The following is a 16,979-nucleotide window of genomic DNA, read 5'->3' as shown; positions in this document are numbered from 1 at the left end:
CAAAATCAACTGTAATTCCCTGCTGTCAGGCAGCCTAATTTATCAATGTAAAAAGCAAATGTTATGTATGTATGATAAGCTTCACTACACTGCAGCATTTAATGGCCATTGATCTAGCATGAGCCATTTAGCTTACCCAATTGCTGATTTTTTATAGATACATGGGCATAGACTTTAATGTTTTTAACAACTATCATAAAGTTTAGTTGAGTGCCTGATTTCAATGTGTTAACCTACTTAGAATGTTGCAAGGCGAAGTTAATACTTACAGACAACTGTTCTTGAAAAAAGGGACCTCCCTTCCATATATGAATTAAAATGGTGTGGTGGGTGGGGCTGGATCATCATACTCCGCCTTCCTGCAAACCATAGCCATTACCCTCTCATCAGTTCAGCGCCGAACCACTCCGCCTCAAATAGCAACGTGCGGTGCGAAAAGCTGGTACCGCTGCTCATCCGGGAAAAGACAGCTGTCGAAGTACTCCAGATAGCTTTAGAGAAGCAAGCAGCAGTGAGCGCAAACTAAACAAGAAACATAAGAACGGAGGTTCGCGACAGAAAGCGACGATCACTTCATACCAGCAAATGGTGCCTGCTCTACCCGCGCACACCTTTATTCTGTGGGATCAATGAGCTTTAAGACAAACAGCGGTGCGTAAAGTTCGTGAGCTGTTTCTCCCGCTACCACAATCAATGGTGAAAATCATTGCTGTTGTCATTTTCGGAAGTACACTGTTATACGGTGTAGTACAGTTATAGTGTGGATTTTAGAAGCCATCATAGTGCCTTTGTCTGCGGAGCGAGGTTTGTTGGATGTTTCCAGCGGAGGGCTGCGAGGACACACAGGAACGGTTCCTCTAAACGTACCACATGCGCGTGGAAGATATGGGTTTGCTTTTGCTATAGCCAAAATTTGCCACGGCTTTCTAAAATATAATTTTTTTTTCTTTTGACTGTGTGCAAGTTGTATAAATAATATTGGATTTTTGACTGTAAAACGATCGCAAAGAAGACCCGTGGGGGATTACAACCATGAACTTTGTTGTCAGTTTAGTACAAATTCTTGTGGCAGCGGTTCTTCGTCTATCCACTGTAAAGGTGAGTGGGACATGTAATGTGTGTAACGCTATCTCAACTAAACGGCTTGTTGTTTTTCTCTCATTTTAATATGTAGCGAGTCGGCGACACACGAAGTCATTAAGTATTGAGCAAAGAAAACGGTGTTCTTGCAAACATGAAGGAAAACGTGTTTGCTGTATATAATGTCAAACAAATTTATTCTAAGACATTTCTACACATTCATCAGTTGTGTTTTCTACTACTGTGATTTACTGCGTAATCAGCCAGAACAGCTTTTGTTTGTTTATTTTAAAACCTTCGACATAGTTTGCCCGTTTTGTTGAAATCTTAGCAGCTACGTGCCCCCCCCCCCCCCCCCCTACAGAGCCAGATGCTATAAGACGTTTTAAGATTTGCTTTAATATGTACAACGTGAGTCAGCAGGTAAGAACGACTTTAACAAGTGTATAGGCTATTGTTCTAAACAACAATTTTATTTCGGCATTCGTGAAGTGCTCAGTTAAATAAGAATAAAAGCTATATTTGGCTTGTTGGTTGACCGCGACGGCCTACCAAACAAAATAAATTAAAGGTTTAATTCTTTTAAAATTAATGATTATTCATAGCATGATTTTATACAGTAGGATTAACTCTTAAGTTTCCCTAAAGCTTTGTTACACAAAACTGCTATAGCTGGTCAATATTTCAGGAGGGTATGCGTTAAGCTGAAGGGTTTCTGAATGGAGTTCTGGCCGACACACGTAACGACATCGTTGTTTAAAGGGCAGCGTTAGAGCTGTTCAGCTCCTGTCTATTTTATTATCCTGGTGATCCGTGCGGAAGCTGAGACCCGGTTTCCCTTCGCCTCCTGACCGCTTGCTCTCAATTCCTACACAGGGCGATCCGCTTTCTCACGCAATATCTGCGACGGTTACAACAGCCACATAGGGTGAACGGAGACATCCCTGGAAAGCGCTTAGTCATGAACGATTCGTCGAAACACAAACCGGTTCCTGTTAGATATTTCAAAATAAAATGACACAATAGGCGCCCAATTAATTTTATGAGTTAAAGTAAATTGTAAGAAATAAAATTTGTTTTTGGCTCATACAAATGATTTAAATTGAATGTGATAAGCACAGATTATTACAGCATTGCTTAAACATTCTTTAGACATCAGATGTGTCCTGTTATATGACTAATCAGTTGCTATGTTTTTAATGATATTTTTTTATTTTACATTTGGTAATTCAAATATTAAATTTAATCAGTGCAAGCAAGCAGACCAGACATTTCATTTTCACGTGTCCTATTATATGTACAGTAAAAATTAAAAGGGCAGATGAGTTAGATTTGTTTAATGGGGATGAAAAGTTTCTAGAGGCAGTGCTGTGTGCTGATAAGCACACTTATCACCTGTTCTTTGGTGCACCTCTTACAGACTGCCAGCATTAAGGGAGTGGAGAATCGTGAAAATGAGGGTAAGTGCACAATCCCTACATTAGAACACTTATTTTCCTTTGAGTGCAGGGTCATTTGGATCTTTTCTGCCTCAGACTTTGTTTGTAGCTTTTGTAACTGTAGGGGGGGGTATGTGCTGAGGTTTGTTTTCTGTACGGAGAAGGAATCAAAGTTCTCAGTGGTGAAAGGTCTCAATTAGGACTTTGGAGCTGCCATAAAATTGTTGCAGAATAGTAAGTTATTGTGATAGAAAAGGAAATCAGTCAACCCAAGCCCACTGATTGCTGCTATAAATGCAAATCTTTAATATTTTGTTATAAATGCATAGTTTTACACAACATTATCAACATTCCCAAATTGATAAATTGTAGATGTAATCAAATAACTGGTTTTTATTTTGAAAAAAATCAGCAAGGCTTGTCTTGGGTATCTTCCATTTGTTGAAGTTTGAAAATATAATTATTATTCTCTTTAGCTCCTGGTCAGTCTATGGCATTAGTAAGAAATAGAGCTTGCAGGGGCTTGCTATAACAGGCTTCTGTCTCATGTAGTGATCAAAACTCGCCTATCAGATTTCTTTTCTGTGTTTGTGTGTTGTATTACATCTTAGTAGATGCAATGTCAAAACTTTCCTCTTACATTGTGGCCATTTCACCTGCACCTAGTGTTGCTACTGAAATATTAGCTTTTAACTTTTTAGTCACCTGGACACATACCCAGTTCTTAACTCCTAATCTGGATAACTTACCTTTTGGTAATTTTGGAATTAATTTTGGCACGTTTCACTGTTATTTCTCAGACCACAGATCTCTTTGCCAATATTGTCTCATTATTTGGCACTTTAAAAAAGGTGATCAAACATGATTGATTATAGTGATGATATTATTATGAGTCTCTTGAATTTATTTAGTCATACCTTTCAACGACGTCTTCAGCAAAAGTATATGCCAACCCAGAGAGGTACTGGTAGATATCTTCCAGGAGTATCCAGAGGACACAGAGCATACTTACATTCCTTCCTGTGTGGTCCTCAACCGATGTGGAGGCTGCTGCAGTGATGAAGCAATGGAGTGTGTACCCACAGAAACCCACAATGTCACATTGCAGGTGAGCCTGGAGGAGGACCAGACTTTGAAAAATGTCCTTTGAACTTGGAAAAAAAATACACATGTAGTTCATACTTAGAATGGCAGTTACCACAGGCCAAGTAAAGTCAAAGTGTGGGGAAACATTGTAGTTTTGCATTCCACAGTTCACAATCATGCCAAACCATGGAGGTAGATAGATCACAGATCTGTTACACTGCTAGTAAAAACTATTGCCAATACATTGGAAGCACTTAATGTAATCCTTTACTCTAACACACTGTGTTTAGAATCATTTCAATGTTAAGTCCTGTCATGTCCTTCGACAAGGCTTTTGTCTATCAGCAAGGTTTGCTAGAAAAACATAGGGATGTACAATGACACAAATGGTTAATTTCTTTTACAGAGCAATCAGAACTGTGGTGTTTAGACTCTAAGTTAGCAAAACTCACCCTGATGTTGTTTTAATATGAACCTGGCCTTGTTATGTTCTTTTTTTTCTCTTCAAGGTAATGCGGTTAAGACCAATGGTAACTCAACATACTATTCACCTAAGTTTTACAGAGCATCAAAAGTGTTATTGCAGGTAAGAAATCGAATACTTGTCATTCTCTTGCACACATCACATCATCACAACAATGACGCAACAAATGCATATATCTAAATCACAAACAGCTTTTTTTGAATTTCAGACTAAAGCCAGATGTTCAAATAAAGAAATAGTAAGTACATGTTTTTTCCTGTTTTGTCTTCTTTGTGTTATAGTTTCCTTTTTACCACCATGGTAAAAAGGATCATTGTCTGCTGTTTTCAGTTTTTGATGCTCAGTGCTAAGGGCCTATAGTGCAAGGAGCTAAGAAAAGACAATGTTTTGGTCACTACCAAAAAATAAAGTTTAGTGCTTTATGCTGCAGCTATAACATTTTGAATGAATGAGGCACAGCTGGCTAGCCTTAGACCGCCTGCACTCAGCCTTGAGGGGATCCTGGATAAGTTCTGCTTTGGATTGTTTTGCTCCTGTTTTCCTACTGGATGTCTAAAAGGTGATACAGCATTGATCCTGCTTGGATGTATGCTGTCCAAATCAGTTATGAGAAAAAGCATAGTTCCTTGTTGCCTCATAGTATCCAGCTCTATCCTTGTTTTGTCTCTTTTGTCTCGTGTGACCTTCTGCCTTATGAGCTCAGCACTTTTAACAGATAATACAATAACTCCAGTGTCTTCCTCTTCAAACTGTTAGATGCTCATTTTCATCTCTGTGTGCCTTTTAAAAGTAAGAGTGGATTCTTCACTCAGTGACACTTGTCAAGGAATGTGATATTCTATAGTGCTTTGAGGAACTGGTTAAGCTGTGTTTGTCCTTAGCAGTAGGTCTTAGTGATGGTGGGTGCTTCTAAGAAACAATATCACATATGTGAATTTTGTTTGTAACACTGATATCAGACAGCAAATTGATGTTTTTATTTCCCTAATATGATGGGGCAGAACATGGATCAGGTACTCTGACTTTACTTGATGGATTTTTGTCAACAGATGTGAGTGTAAGGCCATGTTAACATTTAACATTTATTCATTTTCAAAAAATGTTTTTTAATTGTTCTTGCCATAGTTACTGGATTATTGTATTAACTGAATCATCAAAGCTAATCTTTGCTAAAATCTTCTTCTGTATAAAGCAGTGCACATATTAGCTTAGTGAGAGGCTAGGTTAAGGTGTGTGTGTGTGTGGGGGGGGGGGGGGGGGGGGGGGGGGGGTTGTTGGATGAGTGTCTGTGTCTGCCTTTTCTGCAGAGTTCACTCTTTAGCATAGAACTGTCTCTGTTTTTCCATTTTTGCTTCTCTTGCAGCCACTGTGCACCTTGCTCAGAGAGGAGAAAGCGCTTGTTTTTGCAGGACCCTCTCACCTGTAAATGTTCCTGCAAGTTCACACAATTAGACTGCAAGTCCAGGCAACTTGAGTTAAACCAAATAACTTGCAGGTTTGTTTACCATACATATCACAATAAAAAAAACTTAAATCCCATTTTTCTATACCTCTCTACCCATGTCTTTATCTATTTTTGTAACTCCTGCAAAGATGGATTTCCTGCTGAGAAATGCATGCTTCTGGTTTCTGATGTAGTACTGGTGCTTGCAGATGTTAATGTGGCAGCTCTGTGCTCCTTGTGGCTATATATATATATATATATATATATATATATATATATATATATATATATATATATATATATATATATATATATATATATATATATCATATGCAACAATCACATCTTGTTAAGATATCTTAAGAGTACCACCTAAATATGTACTGCATATATTTATTTGTCCAAGTAGGTCACCAATGTGAATCATGTCAAGCTTCAAAAAATGGTTTCGTAAGGTGGGGCATCTTCTTTGCATCCAGATAATCTGGAGTATGTCTGAATAATTACTTTGGTATTTAGGTGCAACCGTGCAAGAGACCTATGAGTTTTGTCACTTTTGTTAGCTATGCTCAGTGAAATCATTAAGGCAGCAGTGTCAAATTTTTACCACCCAGAAGTGCTATTCAAACATCAATTCTACTTATCTTTTACCAAGTGAAATTGATGACAGGCCAAAACTGCTCTTGTCAGGTCTACCAACTCTATGCATGCAAGTCACTAGAGAAACAGACAATAGCTGAATGCAAATCAAACTATAGTTTAGAAGTACAGTGGCAAGAAAAAGTATGTGAACCCTTTGGGATTACATGGAGTTTTGCATGAATTGGTCTTAAATGGGCTCCGATCTTCATCTAACTCACAACAATACAAAAACACAGTCTGCTGAAAATAATACTACACAAACATATGTTTTTATTGAACATAACATATAAACATTCACAGTGTGGGGTGGAAAAAGTATGTGAACCCCTAGCCTAATGACTTCTCCAAGAGCTAATTGGAGCCAGGAGTGAGCCAACCTTGAGTCCAATCAGTGTGATGATATTGGATGCGTTGCTGAAAAGCTGTCTTGCCCTTTAAAAACACAAACCCGTTTTGGGTTTACTTTTGCAGCACTGTTGCTACTCTTCCTAGGTGTGGTCGTCCTGTAAAGTTGACTGCAAGAGCACAGCGCAGAATGCTGAATGAGGTAAAGAAGCATCCTAGACTGTCAGCTAAAGACTTACTGAAATCTCTGGCACAGAGTACATGGGAGGACACCATGGAGGAAGCCATTGTTGTCCAAAAAAATTGCAGCATGTTTGAAGTTTGCAAAATGTTCCACAGCCCTACTGGCAAAATATTCTGTGTACAGATGAAACCTAAATTGAGTTGTTTGGAAAAAACACACAACACTATGTGTGGAGGAAAAAAAGGCACAGTACACCAACACCAAAACCTCATACCCACTGTAAAACATGGCGGAGGGAGCATCATGGTTTGAGGTTGCTTTGCTGCGTAAGGGCCTGGACGGATTGTTGTCATTGATGGGAAAAATTAATTCCAGAGTTTATCAAGACATTTTGTAGGAAATCATAAGACCATCTGCCAACTGAAGCTCCACAGAGGATGGGTGATGCAACAGGACAATGATTCAAAGCATACAATTAATTCAACAAAAGAATAGCTTCAACAGAACAAAATACACCTTCTGGAGTGGCCCAGTAAGAGTCCTGACCTCAATCCGATTGAAATGCTGTGGCATGACCTTAAGAGAGCCACATACTTTTTCCACCCTGCACTGTGAATGTTTACATGTTATGTTCAATAAAAACATGAAAATATATAATGTTTGTGTACTATTATTTTCAGCAGACTGTGTTTTTGTGTTGTTGTGAGTTAGATGAAGATCAGAGTACATTTTATGACCAATTCATGCAAAACTCTACTTAATCCCAAAGGGTTCACATACTTTTTATTGTCACTGTAAGAGGCATTACTCTGCCACATCTCCTTACAACCATAAGTGATTTTGTTCAACAGCTCAGTCTTTTTTTCCCCTCTATTAAAACCATCAGTTGATCTCACATAAGCTTTCAGCCCTAATCTTATTTTATTTCACATTATGTGATCAGTAGGTGTTTTCATGTGTAAATAAATTGATGCCTCATGAAATAAATAAATCTAATAATCATTGAATAGAGATTCAGTTTGATTAAATAACTGTGCTTCATTTCTTTTTTTTTTATTGACACCATTATCACAATGAATAAATGTCAGCACAGAGCCCTGACTTCAACAGTCAATCTAGTTGCCTGTAACTTCCTGCTGTCAATAACTTGCTTTGTTTTAAGCTACCACATATGTTAGTGTCTTGCAGTATTGTCAGTTTATCTTCGGTGCTCTGTGCTGCTTTGTTTTCTGAAACTGTTTGTTGTTTCACAACCACAAAAATGACAAACGCCACCAAATCACCAACTTGGACATACAAGCTTCTCACTTGTCAGTGAACAGATATTTATCTACCTGCAGGGGAGGTGAAATTCATATAAAAAAAAAAAAACCCCTCTTGCAACAAATTTCTATGATAATCCCTGCTGACCAAGGTTTGCGTATGACCAACGTTTCACAGTTACTGTATCTTAGCCGTGTAGCTTTCATGAGCTAAAATTATGTTTCACCCCGCCTGTGTGTGGCCTAGGTCCCAATTATAATGGTTCCAACAATGGTGCGGACAATGGACTGCTGCTACTAATTGATATGGCTGTGGCTGGCCCCCTAAAGCTGAGAAAAGTTGGAGGGGACACAATGATGGGGAGCCAGTTTTAGTTAGTTAGCTGTGTGTTCAACCACAAACCTGAGCTATCACAGTTTGCATAATGACAGGGGACCACTAAGTTCAAGTTTCATTGAAAAGGACATTTAATATTTAGTAGAAAAAATGCACCTTCTAAGAAGTGGAAACTAACCCACATCTATGGTTTCCTCTTCTCCCTTTGTATTTTTATTTCAATGGAGCATTTATGTGCAGGACAACATGCTCATATTCCACAAGATATGTCTGTATAAAACCCAATTTGCTGCTTGTCATTCAACCAGAATTTCTTCTTTTTCACAGATGTGATAAAATGAGGAGATGAGACCGTCAACACTGTTATGAAGGAATTCTTTCCTTGACACAGCACTTTGAAACCTGAGGATGTATTCCCTGCAAGAAAATGAAATGACAACATATTCAAAGACATTTGGAATGCAGGTCTTGCCATAGTTATTAATATATGTGTACATATACTACAACAATGTGTATTGCTGCTACATAAAGACTATTTAAAGCAAAATGAACACATCTGCTAATGGTAGACAGAAGTCTCTTTTATTTAATATAACGCATCACTGGATACTGATACAAATATCTTTAATATTTAATATTAAGAAAACTGGTGGCCAAAACCTATTTAAATTAGGCATAACATCAGACACCAAGCTCACCAGTGCACTCAGAAAAAGAAAAGTGGAGGAAGGTTTTGACTCCAATGTACAGACTGATTCCAGTTTGTGTAAAATTACTCTGTGTCCTGAAGTGACTGTTACACTGAGACATTTGGAATGCAGGTCTTGCCATAGTTATTAATATATGTGTACATATACTACAACAATGTGTATTGCTGCTACATAAAGACTATTTAAAGCAAAATGAACACATCTGCTAATGGTAGACAGAAGTCTCTTTTATTTAATATAACGCATCACTGGATACTGATACAAATATCTTTAATATTTAATATTAAGAAAACTGGTGGCCAAAACCTATTTAAATTAGGCATAACATCAGACACCAAGCTCACCAGTGCACTCAGAAAAAGAAAAGTGGAGGAAGGTTTTGACTCCAATGTACAGACTGATTCCAGTTTGTGTAAAATTACTCTGTGTCCTGAAGTGACTGTTACAAGGTATTAAGATGAATAATCTGAAAATGTTTTTCCTCAGGCTCGTCAGTGAGAGAGACCAATTTGATTGGCTGTGAAGCTTAGTGAATCACTGAACGAATAGAGAAATTGACCCCAGTGCCATTTATGACTTCTTAACACATGTATTGTCAATTAAAAATACCTGTAAACAATTTGCAGTGAGCAAGAGTGGTGTGAAAATGGCAAACACTGCCAACTGCTGCTTTGTTTACATTTTGCTTATCTGCAGTTCTATGTCTATTGCTTTTCCTCTTATGAATGATGAATACAGACTACCACCTGTTGGTAATTCCTAGTGTATAGTGCCCAGATGAAGGCAACCCACCAGTCAGTCTAGTCACCTCTAGTTAAATTTCTGCTTGGTGTGTCACAGGCCTAATGGGATGTTACTGTAGCTATACATGTAAAAAAAACCCAGCTGATTTCAGGCCCACTGATGAAATCCACAAACTTCCAGTTTCTTTATTTAATGATTTGTATGTGTTTTAAAGAAATGTACATCCACAACAAAGCAGTTCATCATGAATAGTCTGTATTTGAAGAGATTGAATTGAGAACATGTGATTGGAGTTGACTTAAAGACAATACTTTGACATTCCTGATTTTAAGTAAAAGTCAACAGCCAGAATGGAATCACCTTGGGCCTGTTGACTGATAGGATCCCATCTGCAACACAGGTGTTTTTTATTTTAGCCCAGGCTAACGGACATATGGTTTTGCACTTGTGGGTCCAAAGACATGTCATAAAGAAGGAGTCTTGTTGCCAATGCGCAACCTGGCCCTAATTTAGGGAAAACTGAATCAGACTGAGGCCTCTAGTCTGTGGGTGATAAAACAGCACAGTGTTTTGTTAAAGTGTTACCATATGAGAAGAGTCTTTGATGAAAAATTTAAAAATAATTGCGCTTTTAAAATAAGGTGGTCATTTTTACTTGATCGAACATAGAACAATAACATGTTATGCCCTCTGCGCCTTCCAAACATACTGTCAGAACTGAGAGCAGGTTGAGATTACGTGATCCATCATGGGCCAACACTGGTGGTGATCTGTGGTCTATCACGTCAATGCATTTGGCAGCATATCTGAGCTAAAAGCTAAACAACATTTAACTTTAAAGTCAGTGTCAGTCACTCATCTGCCAAAATTCATTTGAATTAAAATATATTTTTAATACTTTCAGAGCATACATTTATGTTAATTGCTGGACAGCCATGAAAAATAATAATATGGCTTAATGAATTTCTTTACTAATGAGTTAAGGCCACAGCCAGTCCAGGAACTGTGTTCTCCCAACAGTACAGGAAACAGTTTAGACCTTAGAAAAATTATTTACTTCTGACATTTCTGTGAAGCCATATGTATGCCATATGTCAGTCAAATTCATACATGGTCCACTGTTTATTTCTCTTAAAGCATGTAGCATGTGAAGCATGTACAGTAACAAAGAGTAAGTAGAGTGCTAAAAAAGGCTGAATGTTTTCACTTACTCACTGTGACATACTATGATTTCATTATATTTGTCTGAACGAATTCAATCTTACATATAAGGTTTAGAAAATGGTCTGCACTTATATAGCGCTTTTCTACCTAACTGGTACACAAAGCGCTTTACATTGCGTCTCATTCACCCATTCATACACACAAGCACACACACTCACACACCGATGGCAGAGGCTGATCTGACTCACTTTAGAAAAGGCACAATAACCTATGACTTCAGTTCTTATTGCAACCTGAACAGCTTGACTAATTTGTGTGCACAATTTATTGGGTACAATATGCAGACACAATATTACAATGTATATGTTGTCATAGTGTTTTAACCCAGTCTGTATACAAGGTCATAATAAGCTAAAACTGTTGTTAATAGATACTTGTAACCCAAAGCTGCTGAACCTTCCACGTGTTTTAATGAATCCTACACGTATTTCTCCAAGTGTCAGCTGTACAGTCCTGTGTATTTGAACTAATAATATTAGAACTAATCTTCTGTGCTGCCACCCTCAAACTAGAGGCCCGGATGTTTTTGCTAAGACTGGCTGCTAGCTCTGTGGCCAAAACTCTCCAGTCCTTTTATGAATGACAAAAGACAACATTTGATTTGTATTGAATTTACATTTTCTTGAGTTTGTATAGCTGTGTATTTTTAGTATATTTTCACATTAATATATTTATTGATGCTGTAAAATATTAATAGTCTTTTGTTGTTTTAGTGTAATTATTAAAGCATATTTATTTGAAAATGTGTCTAAAATTTAGCTGGTTTGAAAATGATCAATATGAACAATCATGTAACATGATATATATATATATATATATATATATATATATATATATATATATATATATATATATATATATATATATATATATATATATATATATATATATATATATATATATATATATATGAGGTAACTGGACAAATATAATGAACAGTGAGTGTGTATGAATCATAATCAGATTGTCCCTGTCATCATAAAGGTAAATGGTAAATGGTCTGCACTTAAATAGCGCTTTTCTACCTAGCTGGTACTCAAAGCGCTTTACACTGCATCTCATTCACCCAGTCACACACGCAAGCACACACACACTCGCACAGACCTGACTCACCAGGGGCAACTTGGGGTTCTTGCCCAAGGACACTTTGGCATGTGACGTGGCAACCGGGAATTGAACCATCAATCTCTATGCTCTACCTATTGAGCCACAGCCACCCCTAAGGCATATATGTCACAGCAGCAGGGTAAAAAAAAATATCAAAACCTATAAACACCACAACAGAATAAACTGTGAATATAGTATATAAAATGTAGAACAAATAACAGACCAGTGATAGAAGCATGATCCAGAGCCCTAGAGATAAATATTTTGACATTGAGGGATAAAAAATGATAGTGGGTTACATGATTCATTAGCCTTGATTAGTTCCAGGATGGTGATTGAGATCCATTGAGAAAAGTAGGTTTTAACAACAAAAACCAACCATTTTTCAACAGAGCTGGATCAGTATCTGTATCAAACATATGAGAATAGACATTTTTCTGGCAAGCAATTCATAAAAACAGGTAGATAACAGCTAACTAGCTTAATATCTTACTCTTCTAATTTGCTGGATGGCTATCAGCTAAAATACTGTTAACCATAATGTCATAATCCTGCAATAGTTGTTACTAAGTCAAAAATATAACAGATTTCATAATCCTAGCCTTGCTGATTACAATTTGTTTTCTTGGGACAAATGTATTGAAAACAACTAGTTTAACAGCACCACTACCACTAGTTCCTAGTGTTTGGACCTATTTGAAGTCTCCATTGTTGGTCTGCTAGTAGAGCTACAGTCTCCATCGTGTGCAGACTTGGCATGATTAAACAGCAAACATTTGCTGTATCTTTTCATCTCAAGTGGAAAAACAAAAAGATTGCTTGCAGGCAGTTGGTTGGCTCAATGAAATAGATGAATGTCCATGGCTAGTCCATAACAGTTATGAGTTCACCTCCTCCTAGCCTAAATCTAAATCACAGTTACATGAAATGTGTATCAGATTGGCCTATACTGTTAATGTAATACAATATTTTACAGTCTGCACCCTGGCGCATAGCAATACTTGAAACTGGCTATCATCTTCTATTGAGATCTTAAATGTGTGGTTGTACTATAGAGAGATATGTACTCAAGTGTACTGTAGGCCTATGAAAATACATATGTTTTGTTAGTAAAATAAAAAATGAATATATGAATGTTTTTTTTTTTTATTTCCACTGAGAGAAGATGGGCTGATTAGAAGAGACGGCATCCATCCCACTTTAGATGGTGCGTCTCAACTCTCTAGGAATATGACAGAGTTTATTAGACGACCTAAACCCTGACATGTCAGAGTAGAGCCCAGGACGCAGAGACGCAGTCTTACACACCTCTCTGCAGCTTCCTTACAGCCGTCACCCCCCAAAAACTACTATAACCCTATAGAGACAGTGTCTGCTCCCCGAGTACCTAAATTATTTATATCTAAAACTAACACAAGAGGAGTAATTCATAAAAACCTAATAAAAATAAAGACGACTCCTCTCTTAGAACAAAATAACAAGAAAACAATCAAATGAGGACTGTTAAATATCAGATCTCTCTCGTCTAAATCCCTGTTAGTAAATGATTTGATAACTGACCATCAAATAGACTTATTCTGTCTTACTGAAACCTGGCTGCAGCAGGATGAATATGTCTCTCTGAATGAGTCGACCCCCTCAAGTCATGTTAATTATCATGTTCCTAGAAACACAGGTGGGGGTGGAGGAGTAGCAGGAATCTTCCACTCAAGTTTGTTAATCAACCCCAGACCTAAACATAGTTTTAATTCATTTGAGAGCCTCACTCTTAGCCTCTCTGATCCTAACTGTAAAAATCAAAAACCAGTCCTTTTTGTTATTGTGTACCGTCCTCCTGTCCCTTATTCTGAGTTTTTAACTGAATTCTCAGAGTTTCTATCTGATTTAGTTCTTAGTGCAGATAAAGTCATTATAGTGGGTGACTTTAATATCCATGTAGATGTTGATGATAACTGCCTCAACACTGCATTTAATTCACTATTAGACTCCGTTGGTTTTACCCAAAATGTAAATAAACCCACTCACTGTTTTAATCACACCCTTGATCTTATTCTGACATACGGTGTGGAAGTTGATCAGTTAATAGTTTTTCCCCAAAACCCTCTTTTATCTGACCATTTCTTAATTACATTTGAATTTACAGTACCAGACTTTACTAAACCTACAGATAAGATTCACTACAGTAGATGTTTATGTGAAAATGCTGTTGACAAATTTAAGGAACTGATTCCATCTTTTATTTCAGAGCCATGTACCAACACAGAGGAAGGCAGTTATTTCAATGTTACTCCAGCACAAGTGGACTATCTTGTTAATAGTACTGGTGCTTCACTTGGAACAATACTTGATACTGTTGCTCCTCTGAAAAAGAAACTAGTGAGTCAGAGGAAGTTAGTTCCATGGTACAATTCACAAATCCGTAGCTTAAAGCAGAAATCACGTAAGCTGGAAAGGAGGTGGCGTTCCACCAATTTAGATGAATATTGCCTAGCCTGGAAAGATAGTTTAATAATATATAAAAAAGCCCTGCATAAAGCTAGAACTTCATATTACTCCTCATTAATAGAGGCAAATAAGAACAACCCTAGGTTTCTTTTCAGCACTGTAGCCAGGCTGACAAAGAGTCATAGCTCGGTTGACCCTAGTATTCCCTCAACTCTCAGCAGCAATGACTTCATGAATTTCTTTACAAATAAAATCACAACTATTAGAGAAAAAATTGATCAGATCATCCCTGCATATAGCATGGATTGTACAACAACTCTAGATCCATGCTCGTACTTAGACTGCTTCCTCCCTGTAGATCATTCTGAATTAATTTCAGTAATTAATTCCTCTAAACCATCAACATGTCTCTTAGATTCCATCCCGACTAGACTCCTCAAGGATGTCTTACCTTTGATCAGCACGTCCATATTAGATCAGATCAATCTGTCTTTACAAATAGGCTACGTACCACAGGCTTTTAAGGTTGCTGTAGTCAAGCCCCTACTCAAAAAGCCTACTCTGGACTCAGGGGTCTTAGCGAATTATAGACCAATATCCAATCTGCCCTTTATCTCTAAAATCCTTGAAAAGATAGTTTCTAAGCAATTGTACGACCACCTGCGTAGCAATAACTTGTATGAAGATTTCCAGTCAGGATTTAGAGTACATCATAGTACAGAAACAGCACTGGTAAAGGTCACTAATGATCTTCTATTAGCATCAGACAATGGTCTACTCTCTATACTCATCTTGTTAGATCTTAGTGCTGCATTCGACACTATAGATCACAACATTTTATTACACAGACTGGAACATGTCATTGGAATCAAAGGAACAGCACTAGAGTGGTTTAAATCGTATCTATCGGATAGATTTCAGTTTGTACACGTTAATGATGAGTCTTCCATGCACAGCAAAGTCAGCTATGGAGTTCCACAGGGATCTGTGCTTGGACCGATTCTTTTCACTTTATATATGTCCCCTTTAGGCAATATTATTAGGAAACACTCTATAAATTTCCATTGTTATGCAGATGATACCCAGCTATATTTATCTATGAAACCAGGAGAAACTAATCAATTAGTCAAACTTCAGGAATGCTTAAAATACATAAAGGCCTGGATGACCTCCATTTTCCTTCTCCTAAATCCGGACAAGACAGAGGTTATACTGTTTGGGCCTAAAAATCTCAGAGACACTATGTCTAAACACATTCTCACCATTGATGACTTAGTTCTGGCCTCAAGTAATACTGTAAGAAACCTCGGAGTTATCTTTGATCAGGATATCTCCTTCACTTCATACATAAAAGAAATCTCTAGAACTGCCTTTTTTCACCTAAGAAACATTGCTAAAATTAGGAGCATCCTGTCCCAAAGTGATGCTGAAAAACTAGTCCATGCATTTGTTACTTCCAGACTGGACTATTGTAATTCATTATTAATAGGATGTCCCAATAACTCATTAAAAAGCCTCCAGTTAATCCAAAATGCTGCAGCCAGAGTTCTGACTGGAATTAGCAAGAGAGATCATATTTCTCCAACGTTAGCTTCTCTCCATTGGCTCCCTGTTAAATCCAGAATTGAATTTAAAATTCTTCTCCTAACTTATAAATCCCTTAATAATCAGGCTCCATCTTATCTTAAAGACCTCATAGTTCCTTATCTTCCAAGCAGAACTCTCCGTTCTCAGACTGCAGGTTTACTTGTGGTTCCTAGAGTTTCCAAATGTAGAATGGGAGGCAGAGCCTTTAGCTACCAAGCCCCTCTCCTGTGGAACCAGCTCCCAGTTCAGGTTCGGGAGGCAGACACCGTCTCTACATTTAAGACTAGACTTAAAACTTTCCTTTTTTATAAAGCTTATAGTTAGAGATGGATCAGGTGACTCTGAACCATCTCTTAGTTATGCTGATATAGGTTATTCTGCTGGGGGACCTCTACTGATAAACTGAGCTCCTCTCCTCTCTCCTTTCTCCTGTATCAATGCAAATGCCACCATTGCATGTCATTAACTTTGTGTCTTCTCTCTCTTTTAGTTGTGTTTCCTCCTCTCTGTCTCCCTCACTCTGTAATTTTCTGCAGGTATCCTCGGCCTGGAGCTGTACATCTCCAGAATCCAGTTCATCTGCCCAATGTTCTTGATGCTTGTTGTTGTCTTTATTGCCTGCTGTTCTTTTCTCTCTTCTCTTTCCACTCACCCCAACCGGTCAAGGCAGATGGCCGCCCACTATGAGCCTGGTTCTGCTGGAGGTTTCTTCCTCTAAAGGGAGTTTTTCCTCTCCACTGTTGCCTAAAGCTTGCTCAAATGGGATTGTTGGGTTTTCTCTATAATTTTTTGTATAAATATTTTCTGTAAGGTCTTAAACCTTACACTGTAAAGTGCCTTGAGATAACTTCTGTTGTAA

The 16,979-nt window shown here is 37.7% G+C and overlaps 1 protein-coding gene across 3 annotated transcripts; it reads left to right on the top strand.

Moving 5' to 3' along the window:
- Positions 1-401: 401 nt before the first annotated feature.
- On the top strand, positions 402-11,703 carry vegfaa (vascular endothelial growth factor Aa). Of its 3 annotated transcripts, none has more exons than XR_003299629.1 (8): positions 402-1,098; positions 2,501-2,540; positions 3,431-3,627; positions 4,115-4,191; positions 4,298-4,327; positions 5,453-5,584; positions 8,631-8,768; positions 9,500-11,703. XR_003299629.1 is itself a non-coding variant. In XM_026372296.1 (7 exons), exons 1-7 carry the CDS (start codon positions 1,033-1,035, stop codon positions 8,650-8,652), a joined length of 564 nt encoding a protein of 187 aa, XP_026228081.1. In that variant the 5' UTR covers positions 402-1,032; the 3' UTR covers positions 8,653-9,087. The 3 variants fall into 3 exon arrangements, 1 of the variants encoding a protein (XP_026228081.1); XR_003299628.1 differs by having other exon boundaries at positions 9,125-11,703; XM_026372296.1 differs by lacking the exon at positions 9,500-11,703 and having other exon boundaries at positions 8,631-9,087.
- Positions 11,704-16,979: the final 5,276 nt, after the last annotated feature.

The sequence above is a fragment of the Anabas testudineus genome, chromosome 16, assembly GCF_900324465.2.
Source record: "Anabas testudineus chromosome 16, fAnaTes1.2, whole genome shotgun sequence".
Taxonomy (NCBI): Eukaryota; Metazoa; Chordata; class Actinopteri; order Anabantiformes; family Anabantidae; genus Anabas; species Anabas testudineus.
This window is presented reverse-complemented; position numbering and strand designations above follow the sequence as displayed.